The sequence below is a fragment of the Taeniopygia guttata genome, chromosome 13 (genome assembly GCF_048771995.1).
Source record: "Taeniopygia guttata chromosome 13, bTaeGut7.mat, whole genome shotgun sequence".
In the NCBI taxonomy this organism is placed as follows: Eukaryota; Metazoa; Chordata; class Aves; order Passeriformes; family Estrildidae; genus Taeniopygia; species Taeniopygia guttata.
In genome coordinates this window covers 13,623,015-13,643,921 of record NC_133038.1, presented here as the reverse complement: position 1 = coordinate 13,643,921, position 20,907 = coordinate 13,623,015, and the positions used below count along the sequence as shown (strand labels likewise).

The 20,907-nt window shown below is 41.6% G+C and overlaps 1 protein-coding gene across 20 annotated transcripts in view; it reads right to left on the bottom strand.

Moving 5' to 3' along the window:
• Positions 1-20,907, bottom strand: part of TENM2 (teneurin transmembrane protein 2) — a 613,377-nt gene that overhangs the window by 35,644 nt on the left and 556,826 nt on the right. For all 20 annotated transcript variants that reach the window (XM_072935329.1, XM_072935331.1, XM_030284000.4 and 17 more), the window contains 4 exons: positions 18,130-18,276; positions 7,106-7,316; positions 2,354-2,473; positions 148-409 (listed from right to left, as the gene is read on the bottom strand). In XM_072935329.1, coding sequence (XP_072791430.1) covers positions 148-409; positions 2,354-2,473; positions 7,106-7,316; positions 18,130-18,276 — 740 coding nt within the window. The remainder of the gene's footprint in view (positions 1-147; positions 410-2,353; positions 2,474-7,105; positions 7,317-18,129; positions 18,277-20,907) is intronic.

The following is a 20,907-nucleotide window of genomic DNA, read 5'->3' as shown; positions in this document are numbered from 1 at the left end:
GAAAACCTGTCACCTGCCAGAACCAGTGCAGCTCTGCAGAGCCATTTGCTGTAGCAATTGCAGGGGACGTGTGGTGGCCCTGTGCTCAGGTCAGAACTGTCACCTGAGCACTGATTTCTCTGCCCTGTTCACTCACACTGTTCTTACCTGGGTTTCTGGCACAATGGGATTGCGGCTGGGAGCGTCACTAAAGAAAGTTGAAAGTGGTGATGTAATGATGACTGGGTCAGGACGGACAAACCCGCTGAGGTCACAGCTGGGGATGGAGTTCTCCTCTGTCTTCATCACAAGTGTGTCCATGGCATAGAAGCTGTTCCACGGCAGCCACACTGTCCTTTCCTGGCTCATAAACGGGGCCCGCTCAAAGTGCAGCGTCAGGGAGGCTCCACCATTTGCAACCAAGTCAAACCTAGAAAAGTGTGGCCTTTAGAAGTGACAAGACTGAGCAATTCCAGTAATCCCATTCCTGGCTAATGACACAGCTATATAGGCATACCAACAGTGATGGGTATCTGTCTGATTTTGGCTGGGATAGATTTTATTTTCTTCCTAGTAGTTGGTGGAGTGCTGAGTTTTGGATTCAGGATGAGAATGATGTTGATCACACAGGGATGCTTTTATTATAGCAGAGCAATCCTTACATAGAGTCAGGGCCTCTCCTCCTCCTCATCCCACCAGCGAGCAGAATGGGAGCTAGGAGGGGACACAGCTGAGAGAGCTGACCCCAACTGAACTGAGCGATACCCCAGATCATACAGTGCTACTGTCATTATATAAACTAGGGGAAAAGCTGCTCAGAACCTGGATGGGAATTAATTTATCTTTCTGTTATTTTCCTTTTTACTACAGTTTTTATAATCATTATTCCAGTTATTAAACTGTTTTTATCTCAATGACAGATTTTTCTTACTTTTACCCTGGTGATTCTTTCCCCACACCACTGGAGGTGGGGAGAGTGAGCAGACCATGATTATGTTTTAAATGTCATGGTTAAAATGATCAATAATGGGATGTGAACCTGTGGCAACTAAACAGCTGAAAACCAGCTAAGACAAGCAATGATTTGAAATCACTTGGACAAAACTCATTCTCATAAAATTATAACTTCTGTATTAAATAATTGAAAAATACCCAACAAACAAACCACCACATTTATTATTACAAGTCACCTTTATATAGAAACAGCAGAGAAGCCAAGTGCATTCTGAGCAGGACACTGAATTATCCCTTTCCTAAAAGATCCTGTCCATCAAACATAGAATGGGACACATGGCAGTAAAAGAACAGTAACAAAAAATGTTCTACAAGTAATAATTCCTGTCCCTAAGATAACTGATCTATCATTTTTCAGAGAAATTAGGTGTTTACTTCCAACCCCTACACAATCACAGCAGTAATGTGGAGTTGTACAGGCATTTGAAACCTGGCTTAAAGGAGAAATACTTCCAGGTTCTTCTGACAACAGAAACAGGTATCAGTTCTATGTAAATGCTGGCGACATAACAAATTACTCAATGATGCCAATAATCTATGCAGATTTAAATATCATTCAGCTCACCATTTACTGCAATTTCAAACCACTGAAATCAACGTTATACTTTTATTATAATAGATTAATATTCTGGAAATTATGGAGCTTAAATACTCCCTATAGTTCAGTTGACTCCTATTAATTATATAAATTCTATTGTTTTTATGCAAGATCAAGATAAAATGGCAAATGTTTACAATGCCTGTGTCAGATAAACTGTTTTAGTTACCACAGCCAGTAAACCAGATAAACCATGACACACTACTTTTGTTTATCTGAATTTGTGTGCATTTCAAATAAGCTGATACAAGGGGGCAAAAGCACTTTTTTGCACAGCAGGAAATTGTATAAATATATTCAATTAGAATCTTTTGATTACATTCTACCCTGAAGAAACTCAAAAGAGAATGTATCTTCAAAAGCAAAGAGAAACAGAAGGGAAATTTTAACAAAATATACTATTCTATAATGATGCTTCTTTTTTTCTAGAAGTGTTAGCCTGCTCTGCATTTTAAAATAAAATATTTCTTGTCTCAGCTGGATATTGCTGCAGCCCACAAATGTTTTCATAGATACAGAGCAATTTATTTGAAAGGAGTCTGCCTGCTAACACGTCATTATCAGAAGTCAGCCTGCCCGTATTTACATGCAGTTAGTATTCAAAATGCCATGTGAAAAATTACTTTTGTGTTTACTTAATAGCTCTTTGCCCTGGGAGGCAGGCAATGCCTGGTACCACATGGTTCCATTAGATCACACCATCTGTTAATCAGCAAAGACACTCCACAGCACACAGGGGCTCCGTGGAGCAGGGACACTCACGTGCCATCCTGGCGAGTGATGGTGTAGCCGTACTTTGGATACTTGACAAACGACACGTTGACCCCAACTAGAGGAGTCCCATCTGTAGTCACCACTTGGCCTCTTATGAGTGACACAAGACTGAAAAAAAAAGAGAATTAAAGGTATTAAAGCTAATTACAAAAGCAAGGTTATGTCATTTATAAGTGAAGTAGTGGAACACCTGTACCTCATTTACTCTAAATACAGATTACTCCAAAGGATTTTAGAATACTGAGGGACCACAATATTGCCCAGCTCCCTCTATACACCTAAATCAAGAAAATGCTCGTTTATGCAGTGAGAAGTGTACACAGAATGGCAGTCAGTGCTTTTCTTGCCTCATTGTCTAATGACGCTTTGCAGAGTACAAAGCTCTCTCCCACTCAGCCAGGCCGGAGCTGTGCCCCTGCAGCCACACTGAAACTCCAAAACCTCCCTGCAGGGTACAGTACCACACCTGTGTGTGCCAAAACACACTTGAAAAACACAGAGCAATGCCACATCTCTGTTTTGTATGACCAATTTTTCACATCAAGGTTCAAATTCCCTCATCTTAGGGAATGACTGATGTCTGTACACTGCATTCCAGCCTGGTTTGGAACGTTTGCTTGCACTTTGCCAAGAGGAGGATTTGGTTTAAAGTCCAGCTTTACACACAGGCAAGACAAAGCGTTTCCTAGACCTGCAGGATAAACAGCTTTGTTTAACCTAAGGGAGATGAAGATGAGCTGTTCCTCTAAGAGGCACAGTCAGTTTTTTCTCTTTGGCACGTGCTCTGCTGCTGCTAAGTGCACAGCAGGCACAAAGTGCTGCTGCTCCCAGCTGGAGAGGAGGTTCCAGCCCCTGGCTCCTTTCCCTTCCATCTTCCCCGAACCCTGAGAAAAGCAGACTGGGGAGGGGGAAGCTGTTTGGTAAAAGGGAAATGGAAAAGGAAAAGCTCTTGGTAGATGGCTTCCATTGCTACACTGGAAATGTGGAAACCGGAGAAGGTGAAAACAAGGAGAAGGTGAAGTCCTCTTAACACATAATCTCAGGGATTGTAAAATTGCACTTTGCTGTAGTCATGGGTGAAAAGATTTATCTATTCATTGCCTGTGCCTCCAGCATGAGCCTCCAGCTCTGCTCTGCTGACAGAAGGGGAGTGAAGAGCCCTTCCCAGCAGGACTGGGGCTGCTCCCAGAGCTCAGCAGGCTCCAGGCACAGCACCCTGAAGCAGGAATGTCTGAGCTGGGCAGGGGGATCCACCTGGGCTGAGCTTGGCTGGACATGACAAACGCTGCTGGGCCCTGGGAGACCCCTGGCACAGATCTGCTCCTTCCATGGCTCACACCAGGGACGGTTTGCAGCTCTTTTCTGCCCACTCTGAGACGTTCAGTGGCTGTGAGGTACCTTTTTAACTGTATTATATTGCCCATTTAACAACTATTTTCTCAAATTTTTGTTCCAGAGAGAGTGCAATATTTTCTTCAATATTACATTTAAAAAATCTAATTAATAAAAACAAGCCATTTCTGTTACTTTTCTTTTAGGACTTTCAAGTGCTTCTTGACCTGTCAGGTCAATTTTTAATTTGCTAAATCAACATTTTGTAACAGAATATGGAATTTAATATAAATTGAAACCTGTTGAGAAAAATCTGCTTGGGAACACATTGGACCAAGATAATTGTTTTGGCATTATTCATTTTGCTTGAATTATTTTATGTGACAAACACACAGAAATAGTTGCAGGAAAAAAGTACTCAAGCTTCTCTAGGGAAACTGTGCAGAAAGTAGAATTAGAAAGAAATTGCCAGATGGCAGAAGAAAACTAATAATGCCCATGACTTAATTTTTTCTACCTTCAATTTTAAAATTTTAGGAAATAATTTGAATTAAAATATTTTGGTCAATAATAATCCTTTTTATTTCTAAAATTCTAAATAAGGAACACAATGGATATTAGAATAAGCTAAAATGTAGATAAAATATGGATTTATAAAAAGCAATGTTTTGACTAATAGTCACACATACAATCATCTTTGGTAATCTTTTAAAATGTAATAGAAAAATTGAACTGATACAGGAATTATATCTATATATTTTTTTACCAAGGAATTTAAATATATAAAAATAAATGAATTTTTTTTCCTCTGAAAACATAATTTAATCTTGTTTCTGTGCAGGAAAAAAAAAAAGAGATTTACCTATTTTAGCAATCAATAATTTTTATTATTTATTCCTTTAGCAGAGTAGGAGAGAACTTTTTTTTTTTTTCTTAAACTAAGACTGGAAAAAAACACAAATGTTTATTATGTCCCACTTTTTCATGTCTTTCAATGGAATGACTGAGCTAAGCAAACAGCTTACAAACAGAGGAGCTACATTTGAGACAATGGCAGTTTCAGAATATGGAAAAGTTGGGAGTCCAACTTTGTGGCACTTTTAAAAGACAAACCCATCAGTTCTAAAACTTAAAATTTGACACTATCCATTAGATTTGCCTAAAACTGGTACCAAAAATAGCAGCTGAGCCATAGAATTATTGGGAGTACCTTCAAAACTAGAGGTGAAGGCCAATTTTAACATCACTAATAGGTCATTTGCAAAGATATATTAAAATCTGCAGAGTAGCTCAGATGAATAAAACAGAACTAAGACTCCTACCATCAGAAATATAAAAAAAAGATCTAAAGTTTCCAATGAGGGGTTTTTTTTAAAGGAGCCTTAGGATTGAAATGCTCAGCTCCCGTTTAGTTTAGAGCACTAATTCATAGAATCATAGAATGGGTTTGAAGGGACCTTAAAGATAATTTTGTTCCAACCCCCTGCCATGGGTAAGGTCATTTTCCACTAGATCAGGCTGCTCCAATCCCCATCTAACCTGGCCTTGAACACTTTCAGGATTAAAAAAGAAAATCCACCACAAATCTAGGTGAAAAGAGAACAATTTTTTTCCGTTTTTTTTAAAAACTCCATGTGTGTATGCATGGAGTATTTTATAGAAAGCATAAAATCTATATTACATAGAGTAGGATCCAACAGGGGTTTCCTGATGGAATATGGAAATGATTGTGTGCAGCATAGGGGTGAGTACAATGGAGACCTGCCTGGTGTATCCAGAAACATTATGATCCTCTTTTCACAGACAAATATTTAGGGACATGCTCTATATCAGCCACTAAGCCTGTAATGGGATCCTGACTGAGAAAACAGTTTCCTCTAATGAAGTGCAATCCTTTGGGTGTTATCTCAAATGAAGCTCTTTCTTCAGTCTTAACTTTGGTGATATGAACATAAATAATATACTGATCAATTTCTTAGCATCTTTCCATGGAGACCTATTTATATAATATTGATAAATACCAGTCTTCTTGTAAGCATACAATGGCATTAAATATTAATTAATGAAGTGCTGGCTTTTAGATTAATTGCAAATATATAATTAATAATCTTAGAAAACACACATAGAAAAAGAAAAAAAAAGAATAAAAAGAAAACCTAGTCAGGTGGATCAATGCTACAAGTAAAATGGTTTTATGTAAGGAATAAATAATAAAACTCCATCAATCAATGGATTTTTAAAATTATTTGAAATGCTATTCCATTATTGAAATTTGTGCTAATGGCACTACATTAAAAATGAACTGGAAACTAGTTAGTGTTTTCCCTTTCTCTAGACGGCAGTCTTCGTAAAATATAAACCTCAGAAGCTCCTACTCAGTGGAATAAACCTTCTGGGTGTTGCTACACTGTTAAAATGCTAATAAAACTCTGTTATAAAATAGAGGCCGCATCATAAACTGCACCAGCGTGGTCTTAGTGTGATCAATGCCTGAGATGAAGCACCTGCAAGCAGCAGCTCCTGTTAAACCACAAATAGAATCACTGGCAGAAATTTTCCCATGCAATGCACAGATCTGGAGCATCTTAGGCTGGAAATGGGGGTGTGTATTCTATTTCATCTGTTAGAGGTGGGGCAGTTATCTGCTGCTCATTGGGCAGTTTTCTTTATCCCTCCCACAGCCAATCCTCCCTCCAGGAGATCTCTGCTGTTCATGGGCCATTAATTATTAATTATCTTCTGTTGATGGCCAGTGAGTGTCCCTGCATGGCTGAGAAAATTCCATCATCCATGGGGAGATGCTCTGCCCAGGGGAGGAGCCAAGCATTCCTACCTGGATCCAATCTGACCTGAGAACAGCATTCCCAGAGGAGCAGCTTTCTCCCCACTGCATTCCCAGAGGAGCAGCTTTCTTCCCACTGCATTCCCAGAGGAGCAGCTTTCTTCCCCACTGCATTCCCAGAGGAGCAGCTTTCTTCCCCACTGCATTCCCAGAGGAGCCCAGGCCCATCTCCCCCAGCCCTGGAGCTCCAGAGGAAAACTCCCCCCTTGTGCAGGATCCTGCTCCAGCAGAAGCACAGCTGGCACTGCAGGAGGGCTGAGCCCCCATGGGATGGGACTGCTGCCACCTCCCTGCCCCACAGCCTGCCAGGGCTGCTCTGACTCTGGCAGTGGTTTGTTTTATGTTTTTTGTACTATTGCATTTGTATTTTAATTTTTCTAGTAAAGAACTGTTACTTCTATTCCCATGTCTTTGCCTCTTAATTTCAAAATTAAAAAAAATCAGAGGGAGGGGGTTTACATTTTCCATTTCAGGGGAGGCTCCTGCTTTCCTTGGCTGACACCTGTCTTTTCAAAGCCAGGTGTCATGTTCAGAGCTGCTCCCTGCTGTTGAAGGGGCTTTCTCACCTGCTGTTGAAGGGGTTTTCCCCAGGGATGATGTGGGTGCTGTCCTTCCCCACCAGCAGCTTGATGCGGTCGTAGAAGGAGCGGACGGCGGGAGCTCCGGCGTGGCCCTGCGGGATGATGTCCAGCGGGTCCCGCGAGCCCCGGCACAGCAGGCTGTTCTGGCAGGTGGCCTGCAGGCAGCAGTCAGGGTCCAGGCAGTCCACCAGCCCATCTGAAAGGTAACAGGCACTGAGATCCAGCACAGAGCTGTGGAGCAGTAATATCCATGGAAAGCTTAAAGCACTGGGAAAAGCTGTTAAAACTGTGGATCCATACCATCCCATGCCCCAAACCTGATTGTAACCCTTAGGTTTTTTACTCATAACTGCTGTTTCTAAGAGTTTTGTTTTAAAATGTGTTAAGTGATATCCTCCAATTAGAGTTCGGGCTCTGGTCAAGCTCTAGCTCTACTTGGATGCAGTGATTGACCCAGATGTTTTCTGCATCAAAAAGTATTCAAATCCTTTCAAGTGTGCATACTTGGGCAAGGAATAATCAGTCACAAAATTGGTAGGTTCAATCATCATATTACAGATCAGGTTACTATAATGAATATTTTTTCATATGCATTTTTAAGAAAAAAGAGAATTTTAACACCAGAAATTAAAAGGGAATCAAGGGAGAGGTCAATCTGTATGCTCAGATAATAACAATTTTAGCATATACAGTAACGATTCTAACATCATCTCTTCATTTGGTATTATTATTTAACTGAAATATGTTCTCTCAATGGAGTTTTGCTATGATTTAGAAATTATTAACCATTTGCTTTGAAATATTATCATCTCAAGCAATTTAGAGACTTTTGTTCATCTACTCTAGCAAGAATCAGGAGTTCAATCTGCAGTCTACTTACGTCTGTAAAACTTCCCAAGGTGTATCAATCTGATTTTTGAATACAAATATTGCCTGGGCATATATTCAAATCATACATAAGAGAGAGCATTCCAGTATGGAAGCAGACAAAAGTACCTTAGGGTAAGATCCTGACTCAAGCATTTTCAGGATTTTCAAATGCACAATAGACCAGCACAGTGATAACTGGGAAAACAACAACCTAAAGGAAAAAAATCAATCTAAAACTACAAAAAACTTTCTTATTTTACAATTAGCCTTTTATTTCCAACCATTTTGTGTGCCTGAAATGACTGTGCATGACCTGATTTAAAAACAAAATTGCCAAGTTACACTGACAATGTTTCACTGGGGCCTCTAAGGGGATTTAAGTCAGACAAACTACCTTGTTGTGAGAGCTATATGTTGCTTTAAGGTCACTCGCCTATTCACATTAAGAGCTCCATTCATCTTGAAATTCTCTCCAAAAAGGCTGCAGGATCTTTCTGTTTTGCTACAGCTAATTTTCTCCCCACTTTATATAATGGTTCTGAGGACATCATTAGCTTCAGGGTATAACTCAAGGCAGTTTTCCTGTTAAGCTCTGAGAATTCCTCAGCTTCTCCCACAGTCTGTGAGACCTCTACAGCTATGAACTGAGCTTTGGCCACTGTTAAGTCCACTCAGTTGTGTCACTCAGATGGCCACCAGACAAGGAAATCCTATCAACACACTAGAAATAACAGAGACAAACCACAGGACATAAATCACTCCCTCTGACAAATTTACATTTACCTGTTCAAGCTGCTCCATATTTTGGCTATAGCTGTTATTAGAGGTGAGCACAAGTTCTGCCTGTAATGCCCTCATCATGCAGCCGATTATGGGATGCTGTAGCCAAACACTTGTGATGACACCATGAACTTGGAATGGGCATATCAATCCCTCAGGCTCCTGTCACTCATGTGAATCACATCTTTATGCTCACGAGCCCCTTTGGATATTGTCTGACATTGCAATCTTCAGTAAATTACCCTGCCACTGCCAATCTCACCGTTATCTCACAAACAATCAAGCAGGCAATCAAACTGTTCTGAATTGCCAGTTCAGGACCTGGGAGGCTGGAAACATCTCCATTCAACAACAGGGAAAAACCTGCAGGTTATTCCTTCCATGTAGGAAGGTTTTGCTGCAGTTGTGAAGTCAGACTCAGATGCTTTCAGATGCTTAAAACAATATTTAGAAAAGACAGGCAAAGAGCATAACACAATTTACTTTTTCAAACATTATTACTTATATGGCTATATTCCCCTGTAGTAATTTATCCTCAGATGGCAAGATTCAGGATTTAGGATATTTTTACCTCATGTGAACTAGCTGATCCAGCTTGTTGCAACAGCAGCAGCGAGGTCTGGGTCTGTTCAGCACACACAGCCAGGCCCTGGGCACTGCTGCTTGGTATCAGGCTTAGACACCACTGTGCTGCCCACATCCACAGCTGCTGCTCCTATTGACTTTGCTGTGCTGAAATCTCTGCCTCCATGCATGGAAGAGTAGTGGTTACTGTAAGAATATATCTGCTTTTAGCTCACTTTTGCCTAATTTGCTGTCTGGACTATTATCACAGAATGGCTGAGATTGGCAAGGACCTCTGGAGGCGATCAGGCCTGGCCCCCTGCTCAAGCAAGGCTACCAGATGCTGGTTGCCAAGGTTGCCCACACAGCTTTTGAAATGTCTTCAAGGATGGAACTCCACAGCCTCACTGGGCACCCTGCTCCACTGCTCAGTCATTGGAAAAAGAAGTGACACAAGTGACATTTGTGCCTGGGTTTGCTCCTCCTCAGGTGCAGGACACTGCACCTCCTGAGGTTTCTCTCAGCCCATTTCCCCAGCCATACTGTACTGTTATATATGAAGTAAATTGTTACAGAATCATTTATTTGCATTAGACTCAGCTGATTAAAACCAGAGTTAGAAAAAAAGTACCTTCTGTAAAAGAAAATTCTGCTATTAACATAAATTTTAATTAGAATTCAGTACTGTGGGTTTTAATATATATTTCAGAGCTTGTCATCCTCCAAATTTCCTCAGATATGCTGAATTATTTATATGATTCATTCAATGACAAACCCTCACCACCTTCCTCACCAAAATGCTGCTGCTTTTCATGGCACACACAGCTGAGTTTCAAGTGGGCAGTGACCTCTCTGATACTCTGCACGCTAAAGGGAGGTGATGGGAGAGGGACCTAAGATGGTGCTGAACCTCCTCCAACAATCTGAGACCAACACAAGTCCTGACTTGGCCTTAACTGAGATGAGAGAAATAGGAAATTTTGATCTGTATTTAAAGTGGCAGCACAGGATAAGCTCTCCATTGGTGTTTGTGGTTTTTCTGAATTTCCAAATCTTTTCAGAAATACAGCAAGTGACATGGTATCCCGCTTGAAGAGTTCACTTGGCTAATGGATCCACACATTTTTCAACTTTATGTGAGCTGTTCCACAAGCTTTTTGACAGACTTCATTACACAGCATAGAGAAAACTTCAAAGAAGTACTTGAAAGTAGATTAACCTACTCCTGCATTTCATATTTATGACTGTCTTAAGATTGTGTTCCTCTTGACCATCATTAGAAGGACTAAAAAAGCTCTCAGGAGGAAAAGTGATATATTTTACCACACTCCTGTTCTAATGTATTTAGAACCTCTCAGCATCAGTGTTCCAGCGTCACTGAATGTATTTCTCACCATGTCCAGGTTATTGGATTGCAGAACTAAAAAGGTGCTACACCTTTCTGCAGAAAGTTGATGCTTGAGCTATATATGTAAATTATCTACAGTTTCCACATTTCTTCAATTACTTGCAGGTTGTGCCTCAGGTTCAATTCACGATGCACATCAGAATGAGTGAACTTTGACCTGACATCCAACTTGCTGAGCCAATGCTTTCTGTACCCAGCAAGGGACAACTCTGCTTCCACCCAAAACTCCTGAGCCCATGCTCAGCAGAGGGCATCCTTACACTTCACTAGCTGCAGGACCTGGGGACTTTCAGAGCCTAATTCCTGGAAATTTTTCTTTTTCCAATAAACATTTCAGACTGATGATTAAAATGGAGGTAGGGAGGGGGGGAACAGCAGCTACTACAAACCCTGAGGGCAAAAGGGTCTTTGATCACTCTAAGGGCAAATTAGTTAATTTATCATGAACTGATTTTAATTATGTGCAGTATTAATATACCCAAGGTGAAAGAATTAGAGATGATCTATCAGATTATCAAAAGAGTAGGCCTTCTCTGCCAACACAGAAATATATTAATTGAGCTCTAAAACTGCATGCAAAACTGCTTCCACAGGCAGACTATGCCACAGCCCAGAATATCTTATTACCAGGAAGTTTATCTAATATTTAACCCAAATTTTCACACTTTTGTAGCATCATCTAATTACTGTTATCTATATTGGCATGTATCATTCAAAATAATTTCTCAGAAGTTCCTGGTGCTAACGAGAAAGGGAATGCTTCTATTCCTGCTTCAGCCCTGTAAAGACTCCCTGTAAGCTATCAGGATATTCATTACAACACTGGCTTTTGTACCTAACTATGAGCACAACAGAGTATTTTTGTAACCCAGACTGTCATTCAGAACAAACTGGATTGTAAATCCCAAGTTGTGGTAAAGTAGAATGAACCTGAAGATTGGTTGTGCCTTTGAATACCCAAAATCCTCCCCACTGCAAGGTTTTAAAGTACCCTGGAAGATGAGAGTGGTGAAGCACCCGCCCCACTTCCCTGGCCCACTTGGGATCCCTGTGCTGCTGGAGCTCTGGCAGGCAGGAAAAGCCTCATTCCTGAGAGCAGCAGCTGCAGGAACCCACTGCAGGTGTAGCTCCAGCTTGGGGGCCCTCAGAACCTGTGGGTAATTGATGCTCCAACTCCAAACCACTCCTTGCTCAGAGCCAGGCTGACCCAAAAGGCTACAAGGTGAGAACAACCTCGAAAAACAATGTTTGCCCAGCTCCAGTGTACATGGACACCTATGGGGATGCTGGTGCCTTTTCAAACCATGGAATTTGCAGGCTCTGAGCTCCTTGCTTTCCCTCCTCCCCAGTTCTGAGAGTGAGTTATTGCAGCCCACATCCCGAGAGGGATGGGGAGGGATAAGCTGGCTAATGTGTGTAAAGGCGATTAAAGGCTGACATGAAGCTGTAACACAATCACATACAAGCACACTCATTAGCTCTTGTCAAAATTTGAGTGCCTACTCTTGATACACATTTTATACCCGAGCCCACGTGACTCGCTCTGGCCCCCATCCACTACAGATTTCAGCTCCTGATTACATTTAATGTTCCACAACTGACTATTGTACAGGCTCTGGGAAGGTATTTTCTGTGCCAAGAGTATTCTGGGTATTTATATTGAGAACTTCATAAAATCTTTTGTCTGTGCTGAATTAGAGACCCCCGCTGAGGCAATGCTTGTTGAGGCAAGCTAAATTACATGATTTGCTTTTGTGCTGTGAAATACTTGTATTATCTTAAATGTCACGAGCCTGATGCAGTATCAAGTCACAGGATTTGTAATTTTCTAAAAGCAATTTTTTTCTAAATGTTTATTGCAGGAAGACACTTTTCTTTCTATTTTCCTTCTGTCTAATTTCGGAGATGAGTTTTCTAAGACAACTCAAATAAACAGCCTTTCAATCAGTCAAGTGCACTGTCCTGACAGTGAACTTCACTAGAAGTGCATTTTTCTTGTGAATTGAAGAGATTTCATACTGGAGCAGATAGCTGGCTTTCTCTAATTCATTATCTTTAATGTATTGTGCCAAACAGAATTACCAACTGTACTTCCTGGTGGGGTTAAAGATATAGAGTAACAAACTGAAGGGCAAAATTTGCCTTCTGAGACATGCACATCTCTCTTTGGAAAGCCAAGTGGAAAAGAAATTAAAATGTATTTTAAAAAGAATGTGCCACTTTGCATAACAAATAAGAAATTCCTCATTTCTATTTGGCTTAGTATTCTATACTGCTATGGGTTGCTTCCTTTCCTTCTCCTACCAATTTTAGTCCAGATAATTACATTGTGAGGAGAAATGTGATCTGGGAAGTGATAGAAGCAGTGATTTCATTTAAGCTTTAAAAAAAAAAATTATTTCTTTTTAACCTGCTTGCACCTGCCTTCTCCATCCTGGTCAAATACAAAACAAACAAATTTAGCAAATCTTTGCTTATTTCCTGTTTGTCTTTCTCTGAGATTACATAATTTATCTCTCTCATCAATAAAAACTATAAAAATCAGTAAATTTGAACAGATACAAAAGGCAGGAGAAGAGAGAAAGAAGGAAAAGAAAAGCCTAGAAAGAACAACCTCAGTGGGCAATATGGGCTTGTGCCAAGGCTGCCTCTGCAGAGGACAGGATTCTTAAATCTCTCTCCCAAATTATCCTAAAACACTCAGGACAAAGGTCCTCAAATGTGATGGATAACAACTGCATCCAACATTTAGTGAAACTATACTTTAAGAAAGACATCTGAGTTTTGCTGTGCAGCTGGAAGTGCTGCGAAGTCTAAAGTGAAATTCAGTTAAACATCAGTAATTTAAGGAGACTGCTTTGAGATACTAAAAACATTTTTTAGTTAGGACCAAGCAAATTATTATAAAATAGTTATTGCAAGATGACGGGTATAAACAGCCACAGTAGTGATTTCCTTGTGCAATATGCCAAAAGAAATAGAAATGTAAAAAGTAGCATATCCTCTCCCATTCCTAAAAATACCATCAGTAATGCCTTAATTTCCTAAAATAAAGCCATGGTGAATTAAATGGGTTATACGTGTCTATTAGGGGGATTATATATTGTAATCACAATTACAGGTCTTAAAATAAAGCTATTTCTAATCCCTCCAAAAGATGCTTAATAATGATTAGATTACTGAGGGAATGATTAAGGGAAGATATTAGCTTTAGAAGCAGCCACAGTGAGCAAATTATGTAATCCAAACACGGTTTGGAAAACAGAAGCACTTTCCAATTTACAGAGATGTTAAAAGCGAGTTCATGCCAGAATCCCCTTACTTTTCAGTTAGGCTTTGTCCTTACAGAGAAATTATTAAAAAAAAAACAAAAAACCAAAAAACCCCCAGCAAAAACAAACAAAGAAACAAACAAACCCCAAAAGATAAATAAGAGACTTTCAAGTTTTTTTCAGCAAAGTAGCCTGTGCACCATAGTAACCCTAAACATGTTCATTATGAATCATAGAACCACAGGCTGGTTTGGGTTGGAAGGGACCTTAAAGCTCATCCAGCTCCAGCTCTGCCATGGGCAGGGACACCTTCCACTATCCAAGGTTGCTCCAAGCCCCTCCAAACTGCCCTTGGGCACCTCCAGACCTAGTGAAACCCATATCTTGATTTGACATGTGACAGTGAGGACAAAAGCAGGTGAATTTCCCAGCGTTACCTCAGATCATTCACCTGAACAGCCCTAAGAGGAGAAAGCAGCTTTGGAGACTCTCTCCTCTCGCTGCTCTGGAATCACATTTTATTTATGCCGGTAATCCACACTGACATCTCATTTAAAATGAAGATTTGTAAGTCGAAAAGAGAGGGGGACTCATCTGCCTCTTCTAGGAATAAAGCAACAAAAGGACATTTATCTAAAATGGAAAGAAAATATTAAGTATAATCTTTCATTTTTCTCTTTTTGAACTATGGTATGGAGTTTGCATTGTGGCAGATAATAAGACAAAGCAGGACAAATGAGAAACCCTCTGGAGTCAGTGGCAATGCTCTCCTTGACATCCATAAAATGAAGACTTGGCCCAAGGCCTTTGAATCTGATTGTGAGATACAATTGCAATAAGAATGGCTGAACAGGGGAAAAAGCTCCAAAATATGTTAAATCTGCTGCCACAGAAGACAGGAAATTATAGTTCCCTTTCAGTGACATGCTGAAGGAATTGTATTTTAACAACATGCAGAGATGGACAGAAAGGAAGGAGGCTCAACTGTCCAGAAAAGATCTCATTTAGGAAAAAGGGAAAAAAAAAGTATTTTTAGCTACCCCACTGCCTTCCAAAAGAACAGCTTGTGTGTTCTGTACTACCCCAGAACTACTTGCTTATGTTAACAAAGCAATGTTGGTAATGGAGCAGCAAATGAGTTCAACACTTTGCTGCAAATAAACTCAGCTGAGTTTAAAATGAAAAGAGTGACTGGGAGAAGAGGCAATTTCTTTAACTTCCAATAAACTTGCATTTTATGTGAAACCTCGCATTCTGGTAACTAGCTGGATCTTTACTATTGATTTCCATAGTACACTTTTCAGCTTTGTCTAATGAGAAAACTTAATTTTGTTTCTTTATATAGAGAGTCACAATTACATAAAGGTGCAGCTTGAAGCACAGAACACACACAGCCCTTCCAGCCTCTCCATTCCTGCAAACTCCCCTATGAACACAGAGCTCAGAGGACAAATTCCTGGAGCCAGACATGTGCAGAGCAGCACATCTTAGGCAGAGGCAGCACTGTATTCTGAGATATTAATCATTAAGTGATTAACATTATATTTGTTTTTGAATTTTGTGTTGTTCTTGTAAATTTGACCAACTGGTGGTCAGGACAATGCCTCTGTCCTCACAGCTCACATGGGACAGAACCCCAGGACATCTCAGAGGAATCTGAACCCCAAAATATAATTGAGCAAACTGCAGCAGCACAAACCAGCAAGGCATGGGAGAGACTGAGAGCACTGCAGGGGCACAGCCTGAGGGGAGCTGTGTGCAGGAAACACAGCGTGGCTCAAAGTGCCTCTGGTCTTTCAGGAATGCCTGGAAAGCTTCTGGAGAAACAGCAGCTGAACAGGTGATGAGCTCCCTTATATAAACACTCCATGGGAATTAATGAGACTATTAAGAGCAGGAATGATCATTGAATTAAAGGGCTGAGCAAAGGGTCAGAAGACAAGAGACTGATTTCCACCTTTATCAAAAAAACCCCATGTGAAAACATGGGGGTATAAGGGACTTCTCAGGTTGTTTGGATCTTGGATCAAGCTTAAATTTTCAAACTATTTACACTCACAAGAACCAGTGACCAGTAAACTCTCTAGTCTCTGGAAAAAAAAATTACTTACAATGCAAACACTGAGAACATCTGGAGAGTTCTCCCCTAAGCCTTTCCAGCCTTCAGCTAGACCAACTAATTTTCTTTCAGGTGCTTTACTATGGTAAACCAAAATCCATGCAACTCACATGATAATGGAATATACAATTCTGCAGTAATTATTAATTCATAATATTATGTATCTGCTGTAGGGCAATTCTCTCTGTATTCTTTACCTCTGATGAGCTCCTGTTTACCCTCCTTGAATAAGTTTTACAATTCTGCAATTTTTCATTAGGATGAGCAGCTCAATAGTGTCACTGGTTATACTCTTCCCTGCTTGCCTGCCTGTTTTACAAGTGCAAAATAATGCCCTGGATAGACAAATAAACCTCTTATTCCAATTTTTCTAATAACATTTCCAACCTTTTTCTTTTCCTTGAGGAAATTCTAATAATACATCCATTTTCAAATTTCCCTTTATAATCTTCAAAGCATGTAAAAACTGCAAACCTAAGCATTTCACCTTTTAGTTTCTTACACTGAATATTAACACAAGTTTAGTGGGTTTTGTTGTATACTTAAAAGCCAATTAATGTACTCTGGCAGTTAGAGTCTGCATTCTATAATTCAGTAACAGCTATAAAGCAAGTTCTAGTTCTCTGAAACTGAAATAGCTTTTGAACTTCTAAAATACTTTTGTAAGCACTGAGCATGTGAAACCAAGGAACTAACAGAGGATTTACAAATGAAAACAAGTTGATGATATTCAGGTGTGGTTAATATCATGTAATCAAAACCAAATACACCTGTTCCTCAGTTTGGGACTTAAATTAAAGCACGCAGCCTAATGACAATTTTACCCTTGATACAGCTCAATGTTGCTTTGCAGTTTTAGGAAATACATTTATAAAATATTTATTAATCAGCAAACAGCGGATGTTTTCTTTAGCTTAATTATTGACCAAAGGAAAGGGAAGGAGTCTCAAGGAAAAAAGCTGTGTCTGATGCTTGGTTTTTAGCAGAGAGCAGAAGCACATGAAAAAGAATCTATGTGACTAACTAAAGACATTATATTGAAAGGAATAAGAAAGTTCCTTTAAATGAAGGAGGAAATTAACCAATCTGCTTCAGAAAGCACAACGTCTCAGAACTGCTATCAGGCCACCATGGAAGGCTCAACAAAACCCGGAAAAAACATATTTGAAGGGAAACACAGGACACATCCTATATTTAATAGCGATATGCCTGACAAAGGGCAGGGAAAACAGAGCAGGGATGTCAGCCCCTTACCCTACTGCTCATGGAGCACAGCTCACCCAGCCCTGCAGAGCCTGGCATGGGGACTGTGCAGTGGGACAGCAAGGGACAGCCTGGCAGGGGCTGTGGGACAGCAAGGGACAGGCTGATAGTGGCTGTGGGACAGCAAGGGACAGCCTGGCAGGGGCTGTGGACAGCAAGGGACAGTCTGATAGGGGCTGTGGGACAGCAAGGGACAGTCTGATAGAGGCTGAGGGACAGCAAGGGACAGTCTGATAGGGCCTGAGGGACAGCAAGGGACAGCCTGGCAGGGGCTCTGGGACAGCAAGGGACAATCTGATAGGGGCTGTGGGAGGGACAGCAAGGGACAGTCTGATAGGGGCTGTGGGACAGCAAGGGACAGTCTGAGAGGGGCTGTGGACAGCAAGGGACAGCCTGGCAGGGGCTGAGGGACATCCTGGCAGGGGCTGTGGACAGCAAGGGACATCCTGGCAGGGGCTGAGGGACAGCCTGGCAGCGGCTGTGGACAGCAAGGGACATCCTGGCAGGGGCTTAGGGACATCCTGGCAGGGGCTGTGCCCAGGAGAGGACAAGGCCAGCACGGTGGCTCTGCCAGCGGCTCCGAGGGGCACAGGGAGCTCCGGTGGCACCCCAGGAGCCCGCAGGTCCCGCCGGGCCGGGCTGGCCCGAGCCGTGTCCCGCCGTGTCCCGCGCTGCAGGGCAGCCCCACACGGCCGCAGCCGGGGCCGCCCGGGCCGCAGCAGGCTCCGCTCACCTCCCTCGTTGTCCTTGCTGTCGGCACAGGCGGTCTCCATGGCCACGCTGCAGCCCGGGCCCCTCCAGCCGCTCTGGCAGACGCACTGCCAGCTGTTCTGGCCCAGCGTGCACCTCCCGTTGCCGTTGCACAGGTCCGGGCAGCCATCTGCGGGGACAAAGCGACACGGTGAGCCCCGGGCACCCGCCCGCCGCGCTCAGCTCCGCTCACTGTGCAGACAAAAAGGCTCGGTCCTGCCACCGCCGGAACACGCGGGGAAGGAAGGGGACGCCTGGGGATCTAGCTAGGAGCTCTACCTGCTGTGGCACACCTTTTAAGAACCCTCTACAGGCCCAGACCTTGAGCTGATAGAAATGACAGTCTGCTGACAGAAGATCTGTCTCTCATTTTTCCCACTGTATGTGTGTACACATGAGGGAGAACATCTTCAACAAGCTCGTCAATGCTCAGAGGACTTTTTGTACTGAATGTTGCATCACTCTCCAGAACGAGTCTAAACACAAAGTTTACATAGATACTTTTATTTATTTAAATAAATTAATTCATATTTTCCTTCATTGATGGTAATTTTAGAATACCTACTTATTTAACACTAAGTTTACTTATATTTTGGTATCACATCTTACACTTTCTGAAAAACAGAAGAGATGAGATATTAGAAGAGATTTGAGAACACTCAAAGATGAGTGTTTTCAATTGACTGTAAATATGACATGACTTATTGTATAGCAAGAGCCAAATTAGGAACAAAAATATGAATTAGCTAAGCTGCTTACATGTTCTAACAAATGTCCATAGGTGATAAAATACCTGAACTCCTTTCTCCTGTAAGTAAATGAGTCTCAAGAGACATTACTGTATCTTACTGAATATTCATTATGGAAAAAAGGTAAGAAAACCAAACTGCAGCCTTGGCAAATACAACCAAACCCATCAACACCCAATCCACACAAGCACAGGTATTTGTCTGTGCACCTCTTTGTGCATCTGAGCAGGAGGAGAAGGCTGTGTCCCTGACAATAGGTGTGTGCCTTTACAAACCTGTTCAGAAAGCCACAGCTCTGAGCTGGTCTCCTCCTGCTCCTCCCAGCTGCCTTGGCTGTAGGCAGGTGAAGTCAGAGAGCAGTTTCTCTGACCCAGACTCATTCTCACAATGCTGCAGGAGCTTCCATACAACAAAGTGATACCCCTGGAACTCACACAGCTGGTATCACAAGAGGTCAAAGACTATTCAGTTCATGTTACACAGAAAGCTGTTGGCAGACAGAAACAAGTCCTACAAATTTTATTTCAATGCTGCTGTGTATTAAAAAAAAAAAAGCCTCTTTCACTTAAATTTAGGGTTATTTTGCCACTACACATCTTAGCTTAAAAAAAATCTGTTACTTTTGCAGCACAGGTAATAGATTTTCAAGACATTTAGCTTATCTCTTCCATTTGTCAGGTTGCTTGATTGACCAAAATTATAATGTTTGAGGGGAGGCATCACAGTGTAGGACAAATTATTTGTTTTAAGTGAAAACCAAATAGTAATTGTGAATATACCCATGTGGTTGGTTTTCTACTGAGGCACTGACAAGAATTAAATCACTGGAGCAGTTTGCCTTGCAGCGTCTGAGCAAAATGAAAACATGAACAGTAGGGAGCTAGCAAAATCCCTGAAAAGTTTTAAGTGCAGCTGGGGATTAATGGACATGACTTTGCGTTTAGAGAAGAGAGGGAAGGCAGCATCACTGCCACAGACATGGTGTTGCTAGGAAACACGATGCTACCTCCACAGAGCTTATTTAACTGCAGCCTTCCAAAGACAGACCTGGTGTTTGAGCAGCATAAATATCAGAAGGAAGGGAAGGAACAGCAGTACACTACAATAAGATCCAAGTGCTTGGACAATAACATCTTCCTTAAAAGATCTGTTAAGTTAATGATGAATTAGCTTTGAAACAGCTTTAAGTAATGGACAACTAATTAGGTATTTTGCATGGTTATGTCTCTGTACATGCCTACGTGCATATATGGATTTCTGTTTTTGCCTTTCTTCAAGAATGTATTGATATAGCATTCTTGCCTGTTAGATTAACCAGAAAACAGAGCTCCATTATGATGCAGTAATAACAGTTTTCTTCTAAGAAAGGCTTATATTTAGGAATTGCACTGCCTATCTCTATTTAAATATTCCTACCGGTGCCTGTGAGCAGTGATTATTACTGATGAACACCTTCTGCACACACTGGATTTCCACATATCTCATGGGCTCGGTGGCCATCAGGGGGTTTGGAGAGTGGACAAGGTGACAAAGTGCCTGCCTGAGGAGCCTTCAGAGCCAAAGCTGAGTGGCACAGCTGGACAGATGGCCTTTGCTCAGCGCAGGGAGCACACCCAGCTCTGGCAGAGCCTGCCTGCACTCTGCAGCCACACTCAGCAGTGTGCTGCTCCTGGCTGGCTGGGGAATTCCCCGAGCCAGGCAGCCACAGCCACACGGGGAAGGGCTATCAGCATCTCATCTCAAGGAGCAATCCAGCGTGGGATGAAGCTCTCAGTCACCGCACAGCAAAGGGCCCTTGGTGCTAAGCAGACAGGTTGCTATTCCTGGTGTGTAGAGAAATTCTCCTCATCTTTTCCATTACAGTATGCTTAATGGAAAATGTCAAGAAGCAAGGTTAAAAAAGAAGAAAGTGCTTGTTTAAAGTGCTAGATTGACAACCTATTTATTCACAGAACAGGCAGAGCACAGGCACAGCAGTTTGAGTGTCTCACACTTTTCTGGCTGCTGCTAAA